At 36.8% G+C, this 21,419-nt stretch overlaps 1 protein-coding gene across 1 annotated transcript; it reads right to left on the bottom strand.

Annotated features, from left to right (window-relative positions):
• Window positions 1–3,042: 3,042 nt before the first annotated feature.
• On the bottom strand, window positions 3,043–8,117 carry LOC104116769 (protein NSP-INTERACTING KINASE 3). The gene is made up of 11 exons (XM_070199778.1): window positions 7,868–8,117; window positions 7,539–7,671; window positions 7,385–7,456; window positions 7,143–7,286; window positions 6,972–7,043; window positions 6,808–6,867; window positions 6,434–6,531; window positions 6,147–6,293; window positions 4,897–5,238; window positions 3,923–4,314; window positions 3,043–3,708 (listed from the first exon to the last, which is right to left on the bottom strand). The coding sequence occupies exons 1-11, from the start codon at window positions 7,968–7,970 to the stop codon at window positions 3,391–3,393; spliced, it is 1,881 nt and encodes a 626-aa protein (XP_070055879.1). The 5' UTR covers window positions 7,971–8,117; the 3' UTR covers window positions 3,043–3,390.
• Between the last annotated feature and the right edge of the window lie 13,302 nt (window positions 8,118–21,419).

Genomic DNA, 21,419 nt, shown 5'->3' with positions numbered 1-21,419 from the left:
CAGGACAAGTAAACTTAGGTATACATTTACATGTGCACCCTCCAGCAAATCCAACAAATCCCTGCACAAGGAGAGATTATGTCAAATCTCGTACTCTCGTCCATATCCCCACCTATCAACCCACCTCCTAGCTAGAGGGAGAAACGGAGGTGGTGCACCCGGAGCTAATGGTGGTAAAGGTGGTTGCAACTGCAGGAACCGCTCCCAGGCCCAAACCTAACATACAAAGTGGACGTAAAATTTAAGGTATATTTTTACTGGGTATGTTATAATGAATAGAGTATTCGAATATGTTTTCACCTGTAGCAGCGGCAAAAATCCAGCAATGTCACGCTGGGTGCCCATGCTCGCCCGGCACATCTGCCTATACAAGTAGCCGAGAATAGCAACACCCCAACTGTACTTGGGTAAATCATCTAGCCGCTCAAGATGATGAAGAAATCTAAAGCTGACTAGGTTTCCCTAAGTGTTCGGGAACAAAACCCCTCCAAACATAAGGAGTAACAGCAACCTCGTGTACCGGTGAATATGAAGCTTCGGTGTATCGTCTGTGATGTCAGGGTGCAATGCCTCCAAATGATGTCGGACAGTCGTCAACTGCAGACGACTGGCCCCAACCAGTGCAGTCTCCTCCGGTGGCTGTAAACCGGTGAGCAGCTGCAGCATGTCCAGGTACTGCAAACCTATCTGCTCTCTCATGGCATGCGGCAGAACAACATGGTGTCCATCAACGGGCAGCCCATACATGACCTCCACGTCCTACAGCGTGATGGTGGCCTCGCCAATGGGCAAATGGAATGTGTGCGTCTCCGGTCGCTACCGCTCTATCAGGGTCGTGATCAACGACCAATCGAGCTGCAGCTTGGCCGATCTCCACAATCCTATAAAAACTCGTATCCTGGAGGCGCCTGACTATACGGGGATGGAGAGGGTGGTCCCTGAGAAAGCCCCACATGTCGTCTACTCTCCTGGCGCGGAACGTCTGGGCCAGTACTATCCCTCCCATATGTGGGACGACCTATGATCGCCCTGTAACAACAGTAGCTCCAGGCTGGCAGGTCCGGGATGCAAAAGCGGAACCTCCATGTCGTCTACTATAAATTAAACAAGATTAATTACATTATTTTACTTTAATATGTTAGTTTATTATTTTACATGTTAGTTTTATTATTTTATATGTTTGCTTGTAAATTAAATAATTAATTTTCATAATTATATAATATTTAATTATTAAATATTCACATATGGGTTTCGGGCTCGATATTTGAGGCCTAGTAGCACCAAAATATCCTAAATTCTTGTGTTCATGATGAGAAAATTTTCTCGATTTATCACTCAACTTGTCTGTTATTTTAAATGTTAGTTTATTATTTATATGTTAGTTTTATTAATTTATATTTTAGTTTTATTATTATATATTTTTGTTTATGACTCACTTATATTTTACTATAATAAAATTAAATAATTAATTTTTATAATTATATAAGATTTAATTATTAAATATTCACATATGGGTTCCGGGCTCGATATTTGAGGCCCAGTAGCACCAAGATATCCGGAAAATATTATTATTTTCTCATGTTATTTTCTTACGATCGTTGACTAGAATTAGACAGAGTTTGTGTTTGAACTATCAGCTATTTTGACGTATTTTTGGATATAATAGATACTTAAATGATTAATTTCAATAACTACAAGGATACTACGCTAAAGGGCACTACATTTTACTACGCTAAAAGGGCACTACATTACAAATACAAGCGCTACATTAGGCCACAAGATACCACTAGAGGGAACTAAAGTAACAGTTTATCTATTTTACTAGTCTTTAAGCAAATAAATAATCTAAACCAGATAAAAACAACAAATAAATTTAATCACAAAACATTCACGAAAATACATATACCACAGTAAAAAGTAACTTATTAACATTTTTTTTAACAACTAATAATAATTTTTCTATTTTTACTAATTTTTTTAGCACGCTAATATCATAGTCCGGATAAAAATAACAAAATAGTTAAATCGCAAAACAATCACAAAACAACATAGAACACATTAAAACAACTAATATGCATTTTTTATACGAGTTTCAACAAAAACTAAGTCGGAATACCTCGATTTAAGGTTTTTGGAAAGTTGAAGATTTGGCGATTTAGAGCCGAAACGATCAACCCACAACGAAAGAATGTCTTAGCTAGGATGTGGGATCGAGAATCTTTACTTTTTGTGGGACGGGTGGGATCCACTCGAGGTTTTTTGGTCGTTAATAGGGGACCGCCTGTTTTTTTAAGTTTTAATTGGGGGGGGGGGGTTTAAGGGGGGAGGGGGAGTGGGAGTTATGGTTTGGTGGGGAAAGGAAGCGCCTTAATAAACACGGTACTATACTTACCCGTCTTTTCATATTCAAGTATAACGCCCTTTTAAAGGACGCTATACCTTAACGGGCAAACGACCGTTAAGGTGTAGCGCCCTTTAAAAGGGCGTTATATGTATTTTTGTCACTAACTTTTTTTTCCATCTATTTTTGTGTCTTGAGTCCAAAAATGCATTATTTTAGTTCCGGGCTCCCTTTCGGCATCAGTAAAAAGAACAGTGACCATCCCACATGGTTTTAGTCTAACTATTATTATCTTGCACTGGTTTTATCAAAGATTTAAGATGGCCCATCCCATCACTAAATGATCACAAATTTTTAGTGGGTGGCAGCTTCTGAGCACCTTGTTCTAAATGATCACTGGTCTAAATCACTACTATTACAAGACTCAGCATTCTGTACATTTCACAGGAATAGAGAAAAAGGAAAGACCACCAACTTGCCAATACATAACATATTATTAGTACACAGATGCAAGTTCTGTAAACGGAAAAACTTATTCGACCTGACATTCGTGCCAAATTAAGCTATAAACCTCTTGAAGAAGACACACTTATTGCTCTAGTGCATAGACCAAGCGCAGGTAAATATTTTCCTTTTAAAACCCATTGGTTGGTTTCAGATTTCTTTACATAATATACTGGTGTATCACGAGGCCATGAGGATGGCTATTGAGTAGGAGTAGCATATAATGGATTAACAAATCTTCAATCTGACCACTGTACATGAGGATGAGGATGGCTAGCTTTTGCTCTCATCCTCAGTAAATTTAAAGATTTTTAAGCTAATGAACTCTTACGTTACATACAGAAATGGCAGTCTCAAAATTGAGGGAGAGAGGACCCCTATGAACTCAGCTGTTGATCAAAAAGAAACGAATTATACATGACCTTCCCGTTCTTTTTACAGATTTACACACGCATGCAACAGCTATCAACAACCAAATATTTTCCACTTCCAACTTTAAATACTCGAGAATGATAACGTGTAAGGAGAAGAACGATAATTGGACGTCATCTAGGTCCTGAAAGCTCCATTGCTTCAACTACTAGTGATGATTCTTCTATATAGTCGGAATATCTTTTTGGTGTATTTTCAGAAGTTCTGTACCTTGGAGTTTCGACTTTTTGTGAAGCCTCCCATTTTTCCGCTAATCCATCTCCCTCCAGCATCCTTAATACCTCGGACATCTTTGGGCGATGAGAAGGACTGAAATGAGTACACAGAAGTGCAACTTGAACCATCTCTTCAAGTTCAATCCGGTCAAAGCTGTTCTTTAAATCCTTATCCACCATAAGGTTCAGCTTTTTCTCTTGATGAAGCGTTTTTACCTGCATTACATTAGCCATAAATTTAACAAGGGAATCCAATACAGAATGCTTAACACTTCATTAGCAAGATTCAGTATACAAAACTAGTATTCAAAATCGAAATGATACTGGGAATTACAGTAGCTACTCTTCAAAAATCCATTTAGGCCTTTCTTCTCTCCATTTTAATAATACACTATGTTTTCCACACATAACAGAGACAGGGTGAACATACCCAGTCAAGCATAACACCTTTCTGGTTGGCCCCTCGTCCAAAATCCACAGCTTTCTGACCTGTAATTAGCTCAAGAAGCAAGATTCCAAACCCAAACACATCAGTTTTCTCTGATGATTGACCAGTAGACAAATATTCTGGAGCAATGTGGCCAACGGTGCCCCTGACAGCAGTCGTTACATGGGAATCCCGGTGATCCAAGAGCTTTGCCAACCCAAAGTCTCCAACAACTGCCTCAAATTCCTCATCCAACAGAATATTGGCTGCTTTAACATCACGGTGGATTATTTTGGGGTCACACTGCTCATGCAAATATACCAGCCCTCTTGCTGTACCTAATGCTATGTTTTTCCGCCTTGACCAGTCCAAAACTGGCCTGCCATGGATGTGATCTGCAAATTTAACAAAGGCATGGTTAATTCAATGCAATGTTTGGATCGTTTCTTCAAAATGCTGCAAGTTCACTTAGGAAGCTAATAAAAAGCAGCTGATAGATCTATCAAAAATAAAAAATGGATACAGCTTCGAACTGAAGCACAATCAAAAGAAAAAAATAACATCACTGTGGTGGCTGATGAGGGCTTACCATATATTTGAAGAAGTGAAATATAATGATGACAGCAAATAGGGGGCATCACAGATAGAGTGGAGAAACTGAATGTGTCAAGATACCTTGTGAGATGAATGGTTGAAATATCAGCAAAGCTGATTTATCTTGTAAGAGAATACTTTATGTTGTTAAGCTCACTTTCAGTAATAGCAAATTGTGCAGCTTTAAGATAGTCATTTTAACTTAAGTTCCAGAAATGGTGAAACAAAAAATCAGACTGTTGTTAACAAGCACCTAAAAATGAAAGTGAAAGGCAACTACACTTGGAACTGTTTATTCCTGAGAATGTCCAACTTTACAAAACATAGAGGTTGGAGTAATGATCTGAAGCTACTAGGAAAAGTAGTAAGACCAAGAAGCTGACCTTTTAATCGTGCTGCTACGCTTCCATTTGGCATATAAGGGTAAACAAGAAGCCGCTCATTTTCAGTCGAGCAAAAACCCCAAAGACGGAGAAGATTTCGATGGACAGCCAAACTAATCAACTCGACCTCTGTCTGAAATTGGATTTCACCACCAACAGCATTGTAGTCCTTCAATCTTTTGACAGCCACAACAGTTCCATTATTTAAGCGGCCCTTGTACACAACTCCAAATCCTCCGCTCCCCAAAATATTTTTTGAGCTAAAATGATCAGTTGCAGTCCGCAGTTCCTTAAAGGCATATCTTTTCAAGTGACCCAAGCATATCTCTGGATCATATTGCTCTGCAATGGAGAAATCATTGCTCAGATACAGCTATAGAGGATAACTGGAGACAGGCAAAAAATACTAAAATCTAAATGCTCAAGGAAAATGATGGGAAAGAATAAGTAGCGACTTGTTCCCATAAAATGTCCACCAATATGCAAGAAACAACCAGAGTCTAAGATTGATCAAGGAAAACGTCATCCCAGTGGGAGGGGAAACAATTGATTCACCTGACAAGGTTGGTCAGGACAGTGAATTAAGTCTTATACAGCAGTGAAGCTACCTTATTCAAGAAGTGGATCATAGCATTTTTTTAATCCTACCTTTGATAATAGTATATTTTTTTACCCCAGTATGCTCAGAGAATAGTTGACATGGAAAGATTCGCTAATATCTGAAGAAGGAACTCATGGACTATAATGTGCCCACAGCAACTAGCCAAGGAAGGGTGAGAAACACCAGTTCCAATCTTTTGGTCTAGATAGGCAGTAACTACCGAAGACAAGGATTGTACTAAGTCTCAATTTGAGAAAACGTTGGCCAGAATATTTCAGAGTATGGAGGACAGTGTAATTTGCTAAGCAAGAGAATTCTTTGCCTTCAATATATTCACGATCTGGGTAAATGTGAAGTGCTGATAAACATCCATTGCAAACTTGAGGTCCCACATGATACTAGGCAAATAAATTTTACAACCAAATGTCAACGTATATCTTCCCAATGTTAGATTAACACAAAGATGTATGTATATGAACTTATTAAGAAACTAAGATAACCATTAAACCACAAGCCACCAGTCTCTGTGATGTGCTAGCTTCAAAAGAAAATCAAATGATGCCGACTATTCAAAATGATGACAATTCTACTGAGGAGAAGAAACTTGAATCATCTTAGTTGGATTAAAAGCAAAAGAAAATCTGCTAACCATTGACATCAAAGAAGATCTGCTGATTATGCCGGTAGCGCCACCAAAGAACCAGTGCTACAACTACTATAACCAAGAAAGCAGCACCAAAACTTGCTCCAAAAGCAACAGCGACATGATGGCTTTTACCTCCTGCTCCTGATTTATCTGTGGAGGTAAAGAAAATAGACAAAATATTTTCAAAAACAGAGATAGCTGAACCTCCTGTATTTGTTTTCTTAAGTTTTATTTTCTCCCACTCTTAGATGAAAGGAAAGGGTGGTGGACAGAATTGATGTTATACACACCTCCTAAACTATCTGGCGGGAATGATAGCGGTTCTGGATAGACTGCAGAACAATTGTTCCCAGAACTTTGGCCACAAATTAAAGGATTTCCAACAACTCTGAAAGACATGAAGAGAAACTTTAATTGAATATGATGAGGATTTACTAATCTAATCTATCAATTGTCTTCCTATAAAGTATCTCGAAAATAAAAATACTAAGTACTTTTTAAGCAGTAATTAACCCAGAAGAACCACGTTGTACTCTAAACTACTTCATTATTGTTAATGAAATTAAAATTTACAGCCATATGAACAAGACAGTTTCAATATTATTGAGAATTACTACTTCAACTGCAGCAACTTAGAATTAAAACAATAGAAAAAGTGACTCACTTGAACGCTCTTGCTGATATTTTAGGCAGTGGACCACCAAGATTATTAAAAGAAACATCCCTACAAGCAAGATCAGCTAAGTCAATACAGTGTAAGAATAAGATTGAAGAATACGCATAATAAATTTCGAAGCAAAATGGATAAAAGAGGGCATACAAACGTACACAAGAGCAAGTCCTTCAATGTTAGAGAGATATTGAGGAATGGATCCCGTGAGGCTATTGTTGTTTAGTCGCCTGTCTTGCTCAACAGTGAAATTACACAATAAGGTTCAAGTTTAGTTTGAGATAAGAACGCCTGTAACATTGAAGAAAAGCAAAATATCCTGAACTTACAAATAATTTAAATTCCTCAGGTCTCCGAAAGAAGCAGGCATTTCGCCTTCAAATTTGTTGTTGGAGAGATCAAGTGTCTGAAGCTTTTCCAAATTCCCAATCACATCAGGAATAGGACCAGAAATAGCATTGTTTTGCAGCAATCTACATGAATAGATCAATTCAATATGTATAAGAAAACAGCTTAACGTTTCGTACTAAACCTTATGTCAATAAATAGATGCATACAGTCAAAAACTTACACAGATTGCAATTTAGTGAGGTTGCCTATTCCAGGTGATAATGTTCCAGATAGACTTTGACTAGGTAGTCCACTGATGAAGGAAAAAAGTTTGAGCATCCAGTTTACTAAGTTAAAATTAGGCCTTATGAACTGAACACACACACACTACTTACAGAGCAGAAACATAGCCATCAATGGAACAAGTGACCATTCTCCAACTGCAAGGGTCCACAGAAGTCACATCCCAATTCTCCAGAACATTGTAAGGATCATGTAACGCCTTCTTAATTTCCGTCAAAGCAACAACTGCATAAAATTATACCAAAAATTGTCACTTTTTTTCCCTATTAAGTTTGTCATTAAGTCAAAAGCTTGAAAGAAAAAAAACATTTTTACTTATAAAAGCTAAAGAGAACCAATAAAACAGGCTTAGCCAAATAAAGAAAGGAAATTTCAGGACAAGTGAGAATAATGAATGAAAATTCAGGACAAAGAAACTTACCTTCATAATTAATGCCAGTAGGGGAAAGAGAAGCATAACAACTCTCCATCAGTGTTAAAACCAGCAACCCCACATACCAGAGCATACACCACTTTCCCTCCATCCTCTACTAATGCTCACTTCTACAATTTTAACTTATTACTACTTGCCTAAAAAACCCTTCCCGGAAAACAAAAAAAATCATTCTTCACATAAAAATCACTTCTTCAACATTGCTTTAAAGCAAACCCCACCAATTTGCCAAAAAAGGAGATGCTTTTTCAACCTCAAATCCTGCTCTTTCAAACAAAGATGCCAAAGTTGCTCTTCTTACACAATTATGCAGATGCTGGGATTATACTTTGAGCCAAATGGGCACTATTTTGTAACAAAGAAAAATGGAATTTTCTTGAGAAAGAACAAGATTAAGCCTGAAAACATCGTAATCTTGAGATCTGATAATATTGGAAAAGGACTAGTTTCATGGTTGGTAACTGATCCCAACAAATTCCATCAGTGGAATATTGTTAAATATAATATGTTTGAACTAACTAAGCTTCTCCCTTCAGTTGAAGCTTTGTACCGTATCCACTCAAGATCATCATCACCATCTCCCTCTATTATTATTCTCATTCTTAATATATACCACAAAGATACAAACATACAAAAGAAGCCAAAATATATGCCAAAAACTCACACATATAGATGTGGACAGTTTTTACAGAAAGAAAAAAAAACAAAGAATTTTATTTTAATCAGTTTAAAATGTTTTAAAAAAACAAATAAAGAAATTGGGTTTTGAGAAATTTGCTTATTATTCAGTGATTGGACTGAAGGGATGCGTTGGATTGATCAGAATTCAGAAAGAACAAGAGGATGTCTAAAAGGAAAAGCAAAGGAAACTTTTTGCAGTAGTAGTAAAAAGCTTTTTGGCAGGTCACGTGCTTGGCTTGTCTTAGTCTTTGTTGTCTTTTGGACTTTTTGAACATTTTTAAATGATTTTGTTCTGTTAAAGTTTTTGCAGAGATGGCCCACATTGCTAGCTTGCACCAGATTAGTTTGTATATGAAAAATTCTTCCTCTTACGGTTCTATATTTTAAAATTTACCATTTAAGTTATGTTATTGTCAAGACTAATTTAGGCCACGTTTGTCCATAAAATAATTTTATTTTAATTTTATTTTTAAATATGTTTATCCATAAAATTTTATAAGTTTTAGAAATTTTTTTGAAAATGAGTTTTTCATAAATCAAATTTCAAAATTTTAGAAAAACTTTTATCCTCACTCACAAAAATGCAATAGTTTTTCAAGTGAAATGCATGTCCAAACATAATTTCAAATTCCAAATACCATTTTTCAACTTAACTCCAAATATTACTTTTTATCAAAAATTATAATTTTTATGTCCAATCGCCTACTTAATATATGATAGCATGTTACTATTTTATCACATAATTAACTTATACTTACATAGTATAATTTTATTCGTAATTATTTTATAAATACTTGTTACACCCCATACTTTCATATTGGAATGCGTCTTAAGTGAATTAATATAAGTCGGAGAGTTTAAGGACTTTTACAAAGATAACGATGAGTTAACACATGTGTTACGGAAGTATCGTGAGGATTGGAGGTTAAACGAATCAAAGATGTTATAACTCGTACTTTGGGGCTAAAACTAGGAGTGCTTAATATGCCAAGTAGGTCGTGTTTTAAGGTACTTGAATCATATAATATCCGTATGTTAAGTTTTGAAGTCAAACAAGTTGTAAAACAAAAGTTGTCGCAAGATACGTTCATAATCTTACTGAAATTTGGGTCTAATATCACTGAGCTTTTCTCTCGATGTACTAGGAGTTACGTGGTGATCCATCTACCAAATTGAAGATCTATGAGACTAGTTTTCAATATATTAAATCGTGCGTCGATATGACATCGAAGTAGGGAGATATTTATGTTTTGCGAGACTGCGCAGGCAGTCCCTATGGAACCCACTTGGTCGGTGGCCGACATTCACCTATTTTTATCCCGTTTTTGGGATGAGCTTTGTTCATTTTTCGACCTCCTTCCATCCTCACACTCTCCAAACTATGGGTGCTTATCGGGCGGATTAGACCGATATTTACACTTAACGGATTGGTTTATCGGTTATCGATCTATAAATATAGAAATTTGTTAGCCAACCAATAAGACATCGAATGGATTGGTAATAGATTAGCGATTATGGGGCAGTTTATTGGCTAAATTAAATAGACAATAAAAAAGAATTAGAGAATTAGAGATAAGAAAAAATTTAGGATATGTCACCTTTGGATTGCATTCAATTACCATAGTGAACATTTGTCTTGAAACTTATACTTGATTAAACATTTTGTCCTCACTGCTAAACAAAAAGAAGAGATAGAAAACAGAACATAATCCGGATAACATAGGCAACAAAAGAAACATGAAATGTATATGAAACCATATTAAAATTTCTGACACAAAATATTTTAAGATATCAGCTTGCATTCTACTATACAAACAAAGGATCGTGAAAACTCACTTGCTCACAAGAATAACTTTCAAATTCCAGGAGCTTTAGCTCATTCTGCCACAGAGATCAATTCATATGATAATTCTTAGGACTAGCGCTTTTTTGTCTCTTCTCTCGGAAATCATTTACTGTGTGCCACCCTTATTGGTCTCCCCATAAATTCCTTTGATAAGGATATAGGATTTCAATAATACTTTATATACATAAAGGTAAAAGTATAAATATAAAAATTTTAACGGGTTAACGGTTTATCCGATAAGAAAATTGAGTAATCAGCCCCCAAACTGCTAAGTCGTTAATTATAAAATCTCAATCTTTTCACCAATCATTACCCCGATAACCCTATATCAATAAGTCAATAAGCCAATTTTACAGTTCGGTTAACGGTTACGATTCGATTTTGAATAGCCCTACTACAAACCCTCACAAACAGTTCCCCTAAGACTCCAAACAAATTTCAAAAATATACACCATAATCCAACATCAAGTTAGCTTAAAGAAGGAAGAACACCTCTACAAGATTGTGATGATGTTGAGGGTTGTTGCGGGCTAATAACAGCCTAGATTAAAGCTTGTGGGTGATGTATAAGGTACGTAACTTCGTCCTCATACTCCCAAAAACCCTCCCAAGCCCTTGATGATCTAACCAAGATTAACCTTGAAGAATAACTTCTATGCTCAAGGAAATTAGCACTTCTATGGTGTTGTATTGCCATTGAGGCTTGTTGTACGCTAAGTATAATGTGGATTTCGACTTGGAGCTACTATAGGAGGTAATTGTATTGTGTTCTTTCTTGTGCTTAAGGTTATATTGATGTTGATTGAGTTAAATGGATGAATTAGACATGAACTAGTGAATAAAGTTGCTAATTAGGGATAGTTGGAGTTGTGAACTGTTTTCTTGTTATAACTATATGGTATAAGGCTGGGATCATTGTTGAATGACTTCATTATCATGTTAAGAATATTATTAAGTTAAAGTAAGAAGTCTATAAGGGGTGATATGGGGTATACGGGTTCCAATTCAAGCTTGCCGCTCGTCGTAAAGTAGTTGTAACTTGTTGTTATTATATGGTATCTTGTTATTGATATTTATGCTTGATGGATTGCTTTGGTTGTTCTTGTTGGTATATGGTACTGGAGGAGGCCCTTGTTATAGGGGAGATGTTGCCCGAATTTACGTAAACGAGCTACTAGCTTAAGATACGGACTTAGCCTTTACTTAGCACTGATTTTGAATATCCCTATGCTATTGTAGATTGGTTTGAGTTGTTTGAAGAGTTGTTTGGAAGGTATTAAGAACTCAACGGGGTTAAGGTATATTAAGGCTAAACCTTTTCTTCATTTTGGTATGATCTCGTAATTAAACGCATTCGATAACAAGACATAAAGAGAAGTTCGTATGACTGGAAGTCATTTTCCTAGTATCATAAGTTATAGTATTCTCCCTTATCGGGACTTCATATTCAGTTAAGTATTATCTTCTTTCAGTCATGAGAGCAGAGGGTGTGTGTGTGTGTGTGTGTGTATATATATATATATATATATATATAATAGTATTTTCACCACTACCGAGCTATAATCGATAGGCATGCCCTATTGCGCAATCTCTGATCAGATGGTAAGTTATATATCGAGCATACTGTAGCCGAGCACCTATGAGAAAGCCTAAAATGATCGACTAATTATTTAGATACCGAGCCTAGTATGGCCGAGCGCCTATGAGCGAGCCTACTACGGCCGAGCAGTTACACGTATCGAGCCTTATAAGGCCGGACAATTATTTTAATTAATATATTGAGTGAGTTGAGTCAGTATCAACAAGTAAGCATATCTTCATATCATCTTTGAATCCTAGTTACTTTCAGTTATTATATTATCAGTTCAATTTCAGATTTAAGTTGTTATATTTTCTTACATACTCGGTATATTATTTCGTACTAACATCCCTTTTGCCGGAGATACTGCATTTCAGGCATACATGTTCAGATAGACAGACGGGTAGACCTCCTTAGTAGGTGATGTCCGAGTTCATCTTGATCGGTAAGCTCCACGTCATTTGGAGTTGTCGGGTCTAGAGTTTTGAGTACATATTTTGTGTGTGTGTGTGTGTATATATATATATATATATATATAACTGAACTCGGACATCAGTAGGTGATGTCCGAGTTTAGCTTGATCGGTAAGCTCCATGTCATTTGGAGTTGCCGGGTCTAGAGTTTTTAGTACATATGGGTAGGCCGTGGCCTTATTCCGACCACAGTATAGCCATCAGTAGAGGCTTGTAGACATATCCTGTCAGTCAGTTCAGCATGTTGGCCTTATAAGCCTGTATGTATATTCTTTTGGTTTATATATATGTGTGTGTGTGTGTGTGTGTGTGTATATGTGTGTGTGTGTGTGTGTATATATATGTATGTATGAAATGCAGCTTACTGATCAAGTTGAAACGGTTTATACATATGTTCAGTTGGAGCTCATCTCTGCTTAGTTTTATATTCTTTTTCACAAATTGTCCTGTGTTGTGAATTTTGAGTACATATGGGTAGGCTGGGGCCTTGTTCCGAACACAGTATAGCCATCAGTAGAGGCTTGTAGACATATCCTGTCAGTCAGTTCAGCATGTTGGCCTTGTAGGCCTGTATGTATATTCCTTTGGTTTATATATATATATATATATGTATGTATGAAATGCAACTTACCGATCAAGCTTAAACGGTTTATACAGATGTTCAGTTGGAGCTCATCTCTGCTCAGTTTTACATTCCTTTTCACAAAATTGTCCTGTGTTGTGAACTTGCCGGCCAAAGTACCACATTGTATGTTTAGAGCCCCTTAGTCTCAGGTTGGTACGCTCGATCAAGTGAGGCACCGGGTGCCGGTCTCGCTTCCCTAGGTTTGGGGCGTGACAATACTTTGGTTGTATAAATATTTGTACTCCATCAGTATATAAAACTTAGACTCTTTAAATTTTACCAAGTCATGATGGCACCTAACCCAGCCCGCTAGGTGAACCAACCAACATAAATTGTTCCGACCACAGTATAGCCATCAATAGAGGCTTGTAGACATATCCTGTCAGTTAGTTTAGCATGTTGGCCTTGTAGGCCTGTATGTATATTCCTTTGGTTTGTATATATATATATATATATATATATATATATATATGAAATGCAGCTTACCGATCAAGCTTAAACGGTTTATACAGATGTTCAGTTGGAGCTCATCTCTGCTCAGTTTTATATTCTTTTTCACAAATTGTCCTGTGTTGTGAACCTTGCCGGCCAAAGTACCACATTGTATGTTTAGAGCCTCTTAGTCTCAGGTTGGTACGCTCAGTCAAGTGAGGCACCGGGTGCTGGTCTCGCCTCCCTAGGTTTGGGGCGTGACAATACTTTGGTTGTATAAATATTCGTATTCCATCAGTATATAAAACTTAGACTCTTTAAATTTCACCAAGTCATGATGATACCTAACTCAACCCGCTAGGTGAACCAATCAACATAAAACACAACTTAAACTGATGTTCCTCAAATAAATACTGAAATAAGAATGCGAAATTTAATACAAAATGCCCCAAGAACTGGTGTCACAAGTCATGAGCAACTAAGAAATAGAATTGAATGCTGGAATGAAATAAGAATGCGAAATTTAATACAAACTACCCCAAGAACAGGTGTCACAAATCATGAGCAACTAAGAAATGAAATAGAATACTGGAATGAAAAAATTACATTATTTGTTAGAATATACATTAATAAAAATACAAGTTTTAAACTACCATGAACAAAATATTAGCTTATCACTGGAACGTTAATATCTTTAATGCTCTCCCTAGAACTCCGCAACAACTTAGCTCTAAAATGTGCACGCAAGGTGTTGAAATATAGTATGTGTATAACCGACCCCATGTACTCAGTAAGTATCAAGACTAGCGTCAACAAAGTAGTGGCAAGGTTTAATTAAAAGATACTCACTTTACATAATATGTGCAGTTCATAATCATATATAAAAATAGATAAAACAACCAAGGAGCAAGAAGTATGAATAATAAGGTACATGTCGAAGTAGAAGATAAGAAGCATATTTTATTATATATCATGATCGAAAGCATATACAAATGCACTAGATCCACATATAAAGGAGATATGTGTCAAGCAGCCTTTATTCGAATGCTTCTGCATAAGTCTAGAATGTCTATGCATGATTAAAAAAACTCAAACTTTACATCAATTGATACCCCCTAAATGTCCGCCAACCTGCTAACAAGTCCCATGCATATGTAAAATGCATCGAGTAGCATATGAGGATGATATGCATGAATGATGCATGTAAAAATGCATGAATACGCATATCTCATGCCAAACCAGAAATTCGTCAGTTTCTCATAACATGCACACAGACGGCCTAAGAAAATATGGGTAATCATGTGACTCCGGAAGGATAAATCCAATCCATGCGCTATATCCGAGCATAATAGCTCAATAATCAATCATCAGTATGCACAAAAATACTCATCGTGCCAATATCCATCTAATTCTCACTATGCATATATTTCAATTCGCACAAAAATACCTTGTATGCTAATATCACGCTCATCCTTACTTTAATGATCCGACTAGTCTCTTTGAGTTCTAGCTTTTCATTTCATGATTTGACGCCTTGAATAGCTTCATTTTATATTTTATGACGTGTGTGCAAGGTTCGTTTTGATTACTAGAAAGTTTAAATGTATTTTGGAAGAGAGATTCTAGTCTATAGTTTTGATATTGTTGGAGTTAATCATGGCCAACATTCTTGGTAAACGACCTCGGATTAGTGTTTCGCTAATTTTGGTAGATTTGTATGATGATTTTGGACTTGTACATATGTTTGGTTTGGGTCCCGGGTGAGCCAAGGTCGTTTCGGCGCTTCTAGTTAAAAGTTAAAAATTTGAGTGTATGAATATTTGAAATCTTTGGATTGATGGTTGATTCTTTATTTTCGATGTTATTTTGATTATTTGAGCTTACAAGTAAGTTTGTGTTAGGTTTATATACTTATTAGGTTATTTGAACTGGAGGCTCGGGTGAGTTTCAGATTGGTTTTGAAGTTTCTGTTAAGTTTTGTTATTGCTGGCTCTGTTATTGCCGCATTTGCAACAACAGGTTCACGAATGCGAGGTCGCATTTGTGAATGTTCGCCTCGCATTTGAGAGAATAAGCAGATCTCGGGATACACCGCATTTGCGATGCTTTGTCCTCAAATGCGAGGCCGCATTTGCAAAATGTTGGCTCGCATTTACGAAGATCTCAACCAAGAGGGATGGTCGCATTTGCGAAGACTTGGCCGCAAATGCGAATGTCGCATTTGCGAAGACTTGGCCGCAAATGCGAATGTCGCATTTGCAATGGCCTTGTTTCATTTGCAATACCTGCATCGATGTTGATTCATATTTGCGGACCAAGTTATCACTTTTGCGACATCTACAACTGGGATAAAATAAGGTTTCGGGATTGGTTTATTTTTCTCTATTTTTGAGACTTAGACTTCGGATAGAGCCGATTTTTGGTGAGATTTTCACTTCAACTTCAAAGGTTAGTGATTTTAAATATGTTTTGATTTATTTTCGTAAGTTTCATAGATTTTCACCCCTAAATCTAGAGTTTCAAAGAGTAGGAATTAAGGGTTTTGGGCTTAAACTTAAGAGAGCTAACTTTGAGGATATATATATTTGAGGTTGGATGGTTAAACAAAATACATATTTGTACTCGGGAAAGAATGGGTAATTAGAATTTGATCTTGATTTCGTATTTTGACCATGTGGGTCCGGGTTGACTCTTTGTTGACTTTTCTAAATTAGGTAAAGATTGATCATTTTTTATACTAGGATAGTTTCTAAAGTTTTTTGACTTAATTAAGCATTATTTTACTAGATTCAATTTTTTTTAGGCTGGTTCTAAAAAGAATCGATTTTGGAGCTTTGGATTAGCCTGGATGAAGTAAATGTCTTATCTAGCTTTGGGTTGAGGGATTTTTTCCTAATAATTAATATTATTTGCTACATGCAAAGATGACGTATATACCAGGCGACGACGTATATGTGTGTGCCAAGGTTCTTCATGCTCGGGGTAAATTTTATATTTTTTTTATGTCTTATTGGACTATGTGATCTTCTTGACTTATGTTTTATTTGAATTTCATGACTACATGAACACAATATCCATGGTGGAGATCATGCTTTAGTTTATGATATCTGAATTGACCATGTTGGACTATTCTTAAGGTTTATTAATATACTTGGTTTGACCATAGTCATACTTTATGTCATGAACACATATCTATACATATTATTTTTGCAATACTTGCGCTTCCTTATTCATGTTAAAGATCGTGCTTAGGCCATGTTGTGATATTGGAAAAAGATGACTCTTGAAATATTGATGTGCTTATTGTATTGCAGTCACACGTATCTCTCACGTGATGTATTATGTTCACTTATCCCTTGTGCTCACCTCGTCGCATCCAACTTTGATTATTGTTATTACGTATATGCTTGGTGAGGATGAACAATAAATGCACGAAGGGTATTTTCGTACTTCTTCATATTATAATTGTACGAAGGGTATTTCCGTGTTTGGTGAGGAAGAGTGATATAGGCACGAATGATGTTTCCGTGAAATTTGATATAATATTGGTCCGAAGGGTATTTCCGTACAGGTAAGAATGAGAGTTCATGGCACGAAGGTGGTTTTTGTGCAGGTGAGGATGAGAGACATGCATTGTATTATGTTTATCTTTCCCTCATATATTCTACCTTTATTGTTAACATTACTCGTGTACATCTTATCTTGCTTGTTGGTATTACTTATGTTCCACCTACTTTGTTTGTTGTTGTTACTTAGGTACATCATGCCTTGTCTGCTACTGTTATTTATAGGCATTCTATCGGTCTGTTACTGTTACTTACATAAATCCTACCTTATTATCACTGTTACCTAAATGCATCCTACCTTATTTGTTACTGTTTCCTATATGCCTTGTCACGACCCAAATCCCACAATAAGTCGTGATGATACCCAACACCATCGTTAGGCAAGCCAACAAATATATCTACACATTAATAGTTAATCCAAAATACATTTTGAAACAATTAAAGAAATAAGGAGTGAAAATCACTCGTTTTTATAGAAATTATAGATATTATTATTTTAAATGTCTGAATAAGGCAAAATTATAAACCAGAAAGTCATAGAGGAAAACAATCAAGAGAAAAATCCCAAATCTCCAAAATCCAGTGTCACAAGTGCACGAGTATCAGTACAATACTAATACATCATCTTACTGGAATGTAAAATAGATAGAACAAAATAAATATATATGATGGAGACTCTGTGTACTACGGATCGTAACATGGAATGCAGCTCACCATAAAGTCCCCTCAACAACTGCGCCCATACGCCCAAATGACCACCAAAAGTACTTGCACAATCAGTGCAGAAGTGTAGCATGAGTACGTAAATCAACGGGTACCTAATAAGTATCTAGCCTAACCCCGGAGAACTAGTGATGAGGGGTCGACATCGACACTTACTAGTGGTCCAAAATATCAAGCACAATAAAAGAAAACAGGTATGAGGCAGGGCAAGTAAAATAGTGGGAACAAATATAAGTACATAATGCAATCCTCAACTGAAGAGTAAACGTGAAGTCCTCAAATACCGGGTACTTCCTCAAATGGGATACATAATGGTCAAACACCAAATAAATAGCCACATTTCAAGTTAGGAAACTCATGGGTACAATGACTTCTTATCAATTATTACGCACGATTCTGCCGAGGCGAGCGGCTCGATCCCATAAGAGTGTTTCATAGAACTGCCGAGGTGAACAACTCGATCCCATAAGAGTGTGTTATAATATCCTACCGAGACAAACATCCCGATCCCATAAAAATATGATATATAATCCTGCTAACTAGAATGACCCGATCCTATAAGAATATATTATTGTGCGGAGGTGAACGACCCGATCCGATAAGAATACTGCTGAGGCATTCAGCCCGACCCCATTAGAATAAGAAACTTTAACGGGTCCTTGACCCCACTCACGAATATATATGTTAGTTATTAAATTCAAGAAAATATTTCGATAAATACGCACAACGTGGGAGAAATCCATAAGGGAGGTACAATTTCACGGCCAATCAAGTAACTCATCAAGTATCTAAAATAGCAAGTCTGATACTCTATGCGAGTCTAGTCTCAGGCTAAATATAAATTAAGCAGTTAAACATGCAAGAATAACTAAAATAGTACAATTACAGCATGGCGTAAGTCTAAATCTACCAGGACATAATCAGGAATTCTAGCATACGCATGGATACTCGTCACCTCATACGTGCGTAGCTCCCACAACAGGTAGCACATAACAAATATAATACATGTGGGGTAATTTTCCCCTCACAAGGTTAGACATGAAACTTACCTCGCTCCGAATTCTGATAACCGGCTCCAATGCTTCTCTAACTTCTCAACCCAATGCAAAACAATACGAAACAAGTCAAACAACGTGCAAACCAATCAAAATATACTCAAAGACTCATAATTTAACAATTTACAACAATTTCCAACTCCTCTCGAAAAGTCAACAAAGTCAATCCCCGTGCCCTCGCACCTGGATTCCGAAAATTCTCAAAGATAATTACTACTCATAATACCACGAACTCAAATATATAATTTATTCCTAATTCTATTTCCAATTTCGTGGTCAAAATCCAAAAATATAATTTCTAGGTTTTCTTCAAAAATATCATAATTTCTATAAAATTCCATGTTTAAATTCACATATAATTCATGTATTTAATTCACAATATGTGGGAGTTACTTACCATTGCATAGATGATGAAAATCTCTCCTTAAAGAGCTCCAAATATCGCCCAACCAAGTGAAAGTGTGAGAGAAATGGGCTAAGTCTTGAAATAAATTGAAGTATGCTCAGCGATTCCTTCTTCGCATTCGCGAACCCCTGGTCGCATTCACGAAGGCCTACTATCCCAAAGCTTTGCGTTCACGATCAACAACTTGCCCCCAGCCCAAAACTCCTCTTTCTCGTTCGCGGTCGACCTTTCACATTCGTGAAGGGCAAACCTGTCAGCCCCGCATATCTTCGCGTTCATGACTCCCTGTCAGTTCGCGTAGGGTACCCCAGCCCTTCTCCGCATTTGCGACTCCTCTATCGCATTCGTGAAGCACAATTTCCTAGCAACCCAAAATCCTTCTTCACGAACGCGTGCATCCCTTCGCGTTCGTGAAGAACAACACCAGACACCACCACAAGCACAAGCAAATCACCCAAACTTAGTCCGAAACCATCCCCAAACACACCCGTGGCCCCCGAGACCCCGTCCAATCACACCATCAAGTCCTAATATCTTATCCAAACTTATCCAAAGGCTTGAAACGCCATGAATAACATCAAAACCACAAATCGATGATCAAAATCCTTCTTTTAACTTCCAACCTTCAAACTTCGACGAACGCGTCCGAATCACACTTAAACATTCTGAAATGATACCAAATTTTACATACAAGTCACCAATTACAATACGAACCTATTCCAAGGCTAGAAATCCCAAACGGACATCTATAACACCAAAGTCCACTTCAAATCAAACGTAAAAAATTCTAAAACCTTCAAAATGCTAACTTTCCACAATAAGCGTTGAAACACTCCCGGTCCACCCGAAACTCGATCCGAACAGACGCCCATGTCCAAAATCATCATACAAACCTATTGGAACCTTCAAATCCAGATTCTGAGGTCATTTACTCATAGATCAAATCTTGGTCAACTCTTTCAACATAAAGCTTCCGAATTAAAGATTATTCTTCCAAATCAACTTCGAACTTCTCGATAATCAAAACCAACAACACATGCAAGTCATAATACATGAAGTGAAACTACTCAAGGTCTCAAACCGTCGAACGACATACTAGAGCTCAAAATGACCAATCGGGTCATTACATTCTCCCCCACTTAAACATACGTTCGTTCTCGAACGTGCCAAGAACCGTTCTAAAGTTTCCAAAAAATTACTGTATAACACCTCGTGCACCTGCCCATGCCACCATAATCCATACGAGCACAGTAACAAACCCCAAATTGAAGATACTTCCTGCTACCTTAGCCCACAAGCCTTAGAACCAAGTTCCAGCATCCGGAATTCTCCACAAGGTCCGATTCTAGCATATTTACACCGTGTCTATTACACCCTATATTTTCTTACGTTAGAGTACGTCGCAAGTCAATTGATATAAGCTTAGAAATGAGATCATCTTTGAAAGTAGATAAAGTAAGTTAATCATGTTACCGTGGAGGCTAAAAATATTTAAGATCATGAATAACAAGTACCAAGATGGTTGGAAGGCTTAGAAACTAAACGAATTAAAGAAAATAAGTTTCGTCGAAAGTAGACAAGTTGGGAATGTTATAATATGTACTTTTGGGGTGAGACTAAGGTTCTTAACATGATAACGAGGTTATGTTATAAGTTATTTTAGTCGTATGATAGTCGTGTGTTATGTTTTGAAGTCAAGCGAGTTGTGGGACAAAAGTTGGCAAAAGTCATCACAAGTTACATTCATAAATGTGCTGAAAATTAGGTCAAATATAGTTGAGCTTTTCTCCCAATATATTTGGAATTACTAGATAATCCACCTACAAAATTAATTATATATGAGTCTAATTTCCAATTCATTAAACCGTTTGTCAATACAACATCAGAGTAGAGAAATATTTGCATTTTTTTGAGACTGCGCAGACTGTATAGGAGACAAGTAGGTGTGTCACCTACTTGCTTAAATGAAAGGACCAAATATGTCCAAAAAGGGGCTGGTTGGGATCGGCCAAAGAGCCATTTTGAGGGCTGATTTACTTCATATATTCCACTAATTATAGAGCCAAAAATTAGAGATAAACCTCTGCAAACTTCTCTAAAGAATTCAACACAAAACCCTAAATGATTTTCTCTTCTTTTCAAGTTCTAGTTGGA

The sequence above is a fragment of the Nicotiana tomentosiformis genome, chromosome 4 (assembly GCF_000390325.3).
Source record: "Nicotiana tomentosiformis chromosome 4, ASM39032v3, whole genome shotgun sequence".
In the NCBI taxonomy this organism is placed as follows: domain Eukaryota; kingdom Viridiplantae; phylum Streptophyta; class Magnoliopsida; order Solanales; family Solanaceae; genus Nicotiana; species Nicotiana tomentosiformis.
The sequence above is the reverse complement of the archived record's forward strand: the minus strand, read 5'-3'. Positions and strand labels throughout refer to the sequence as shown.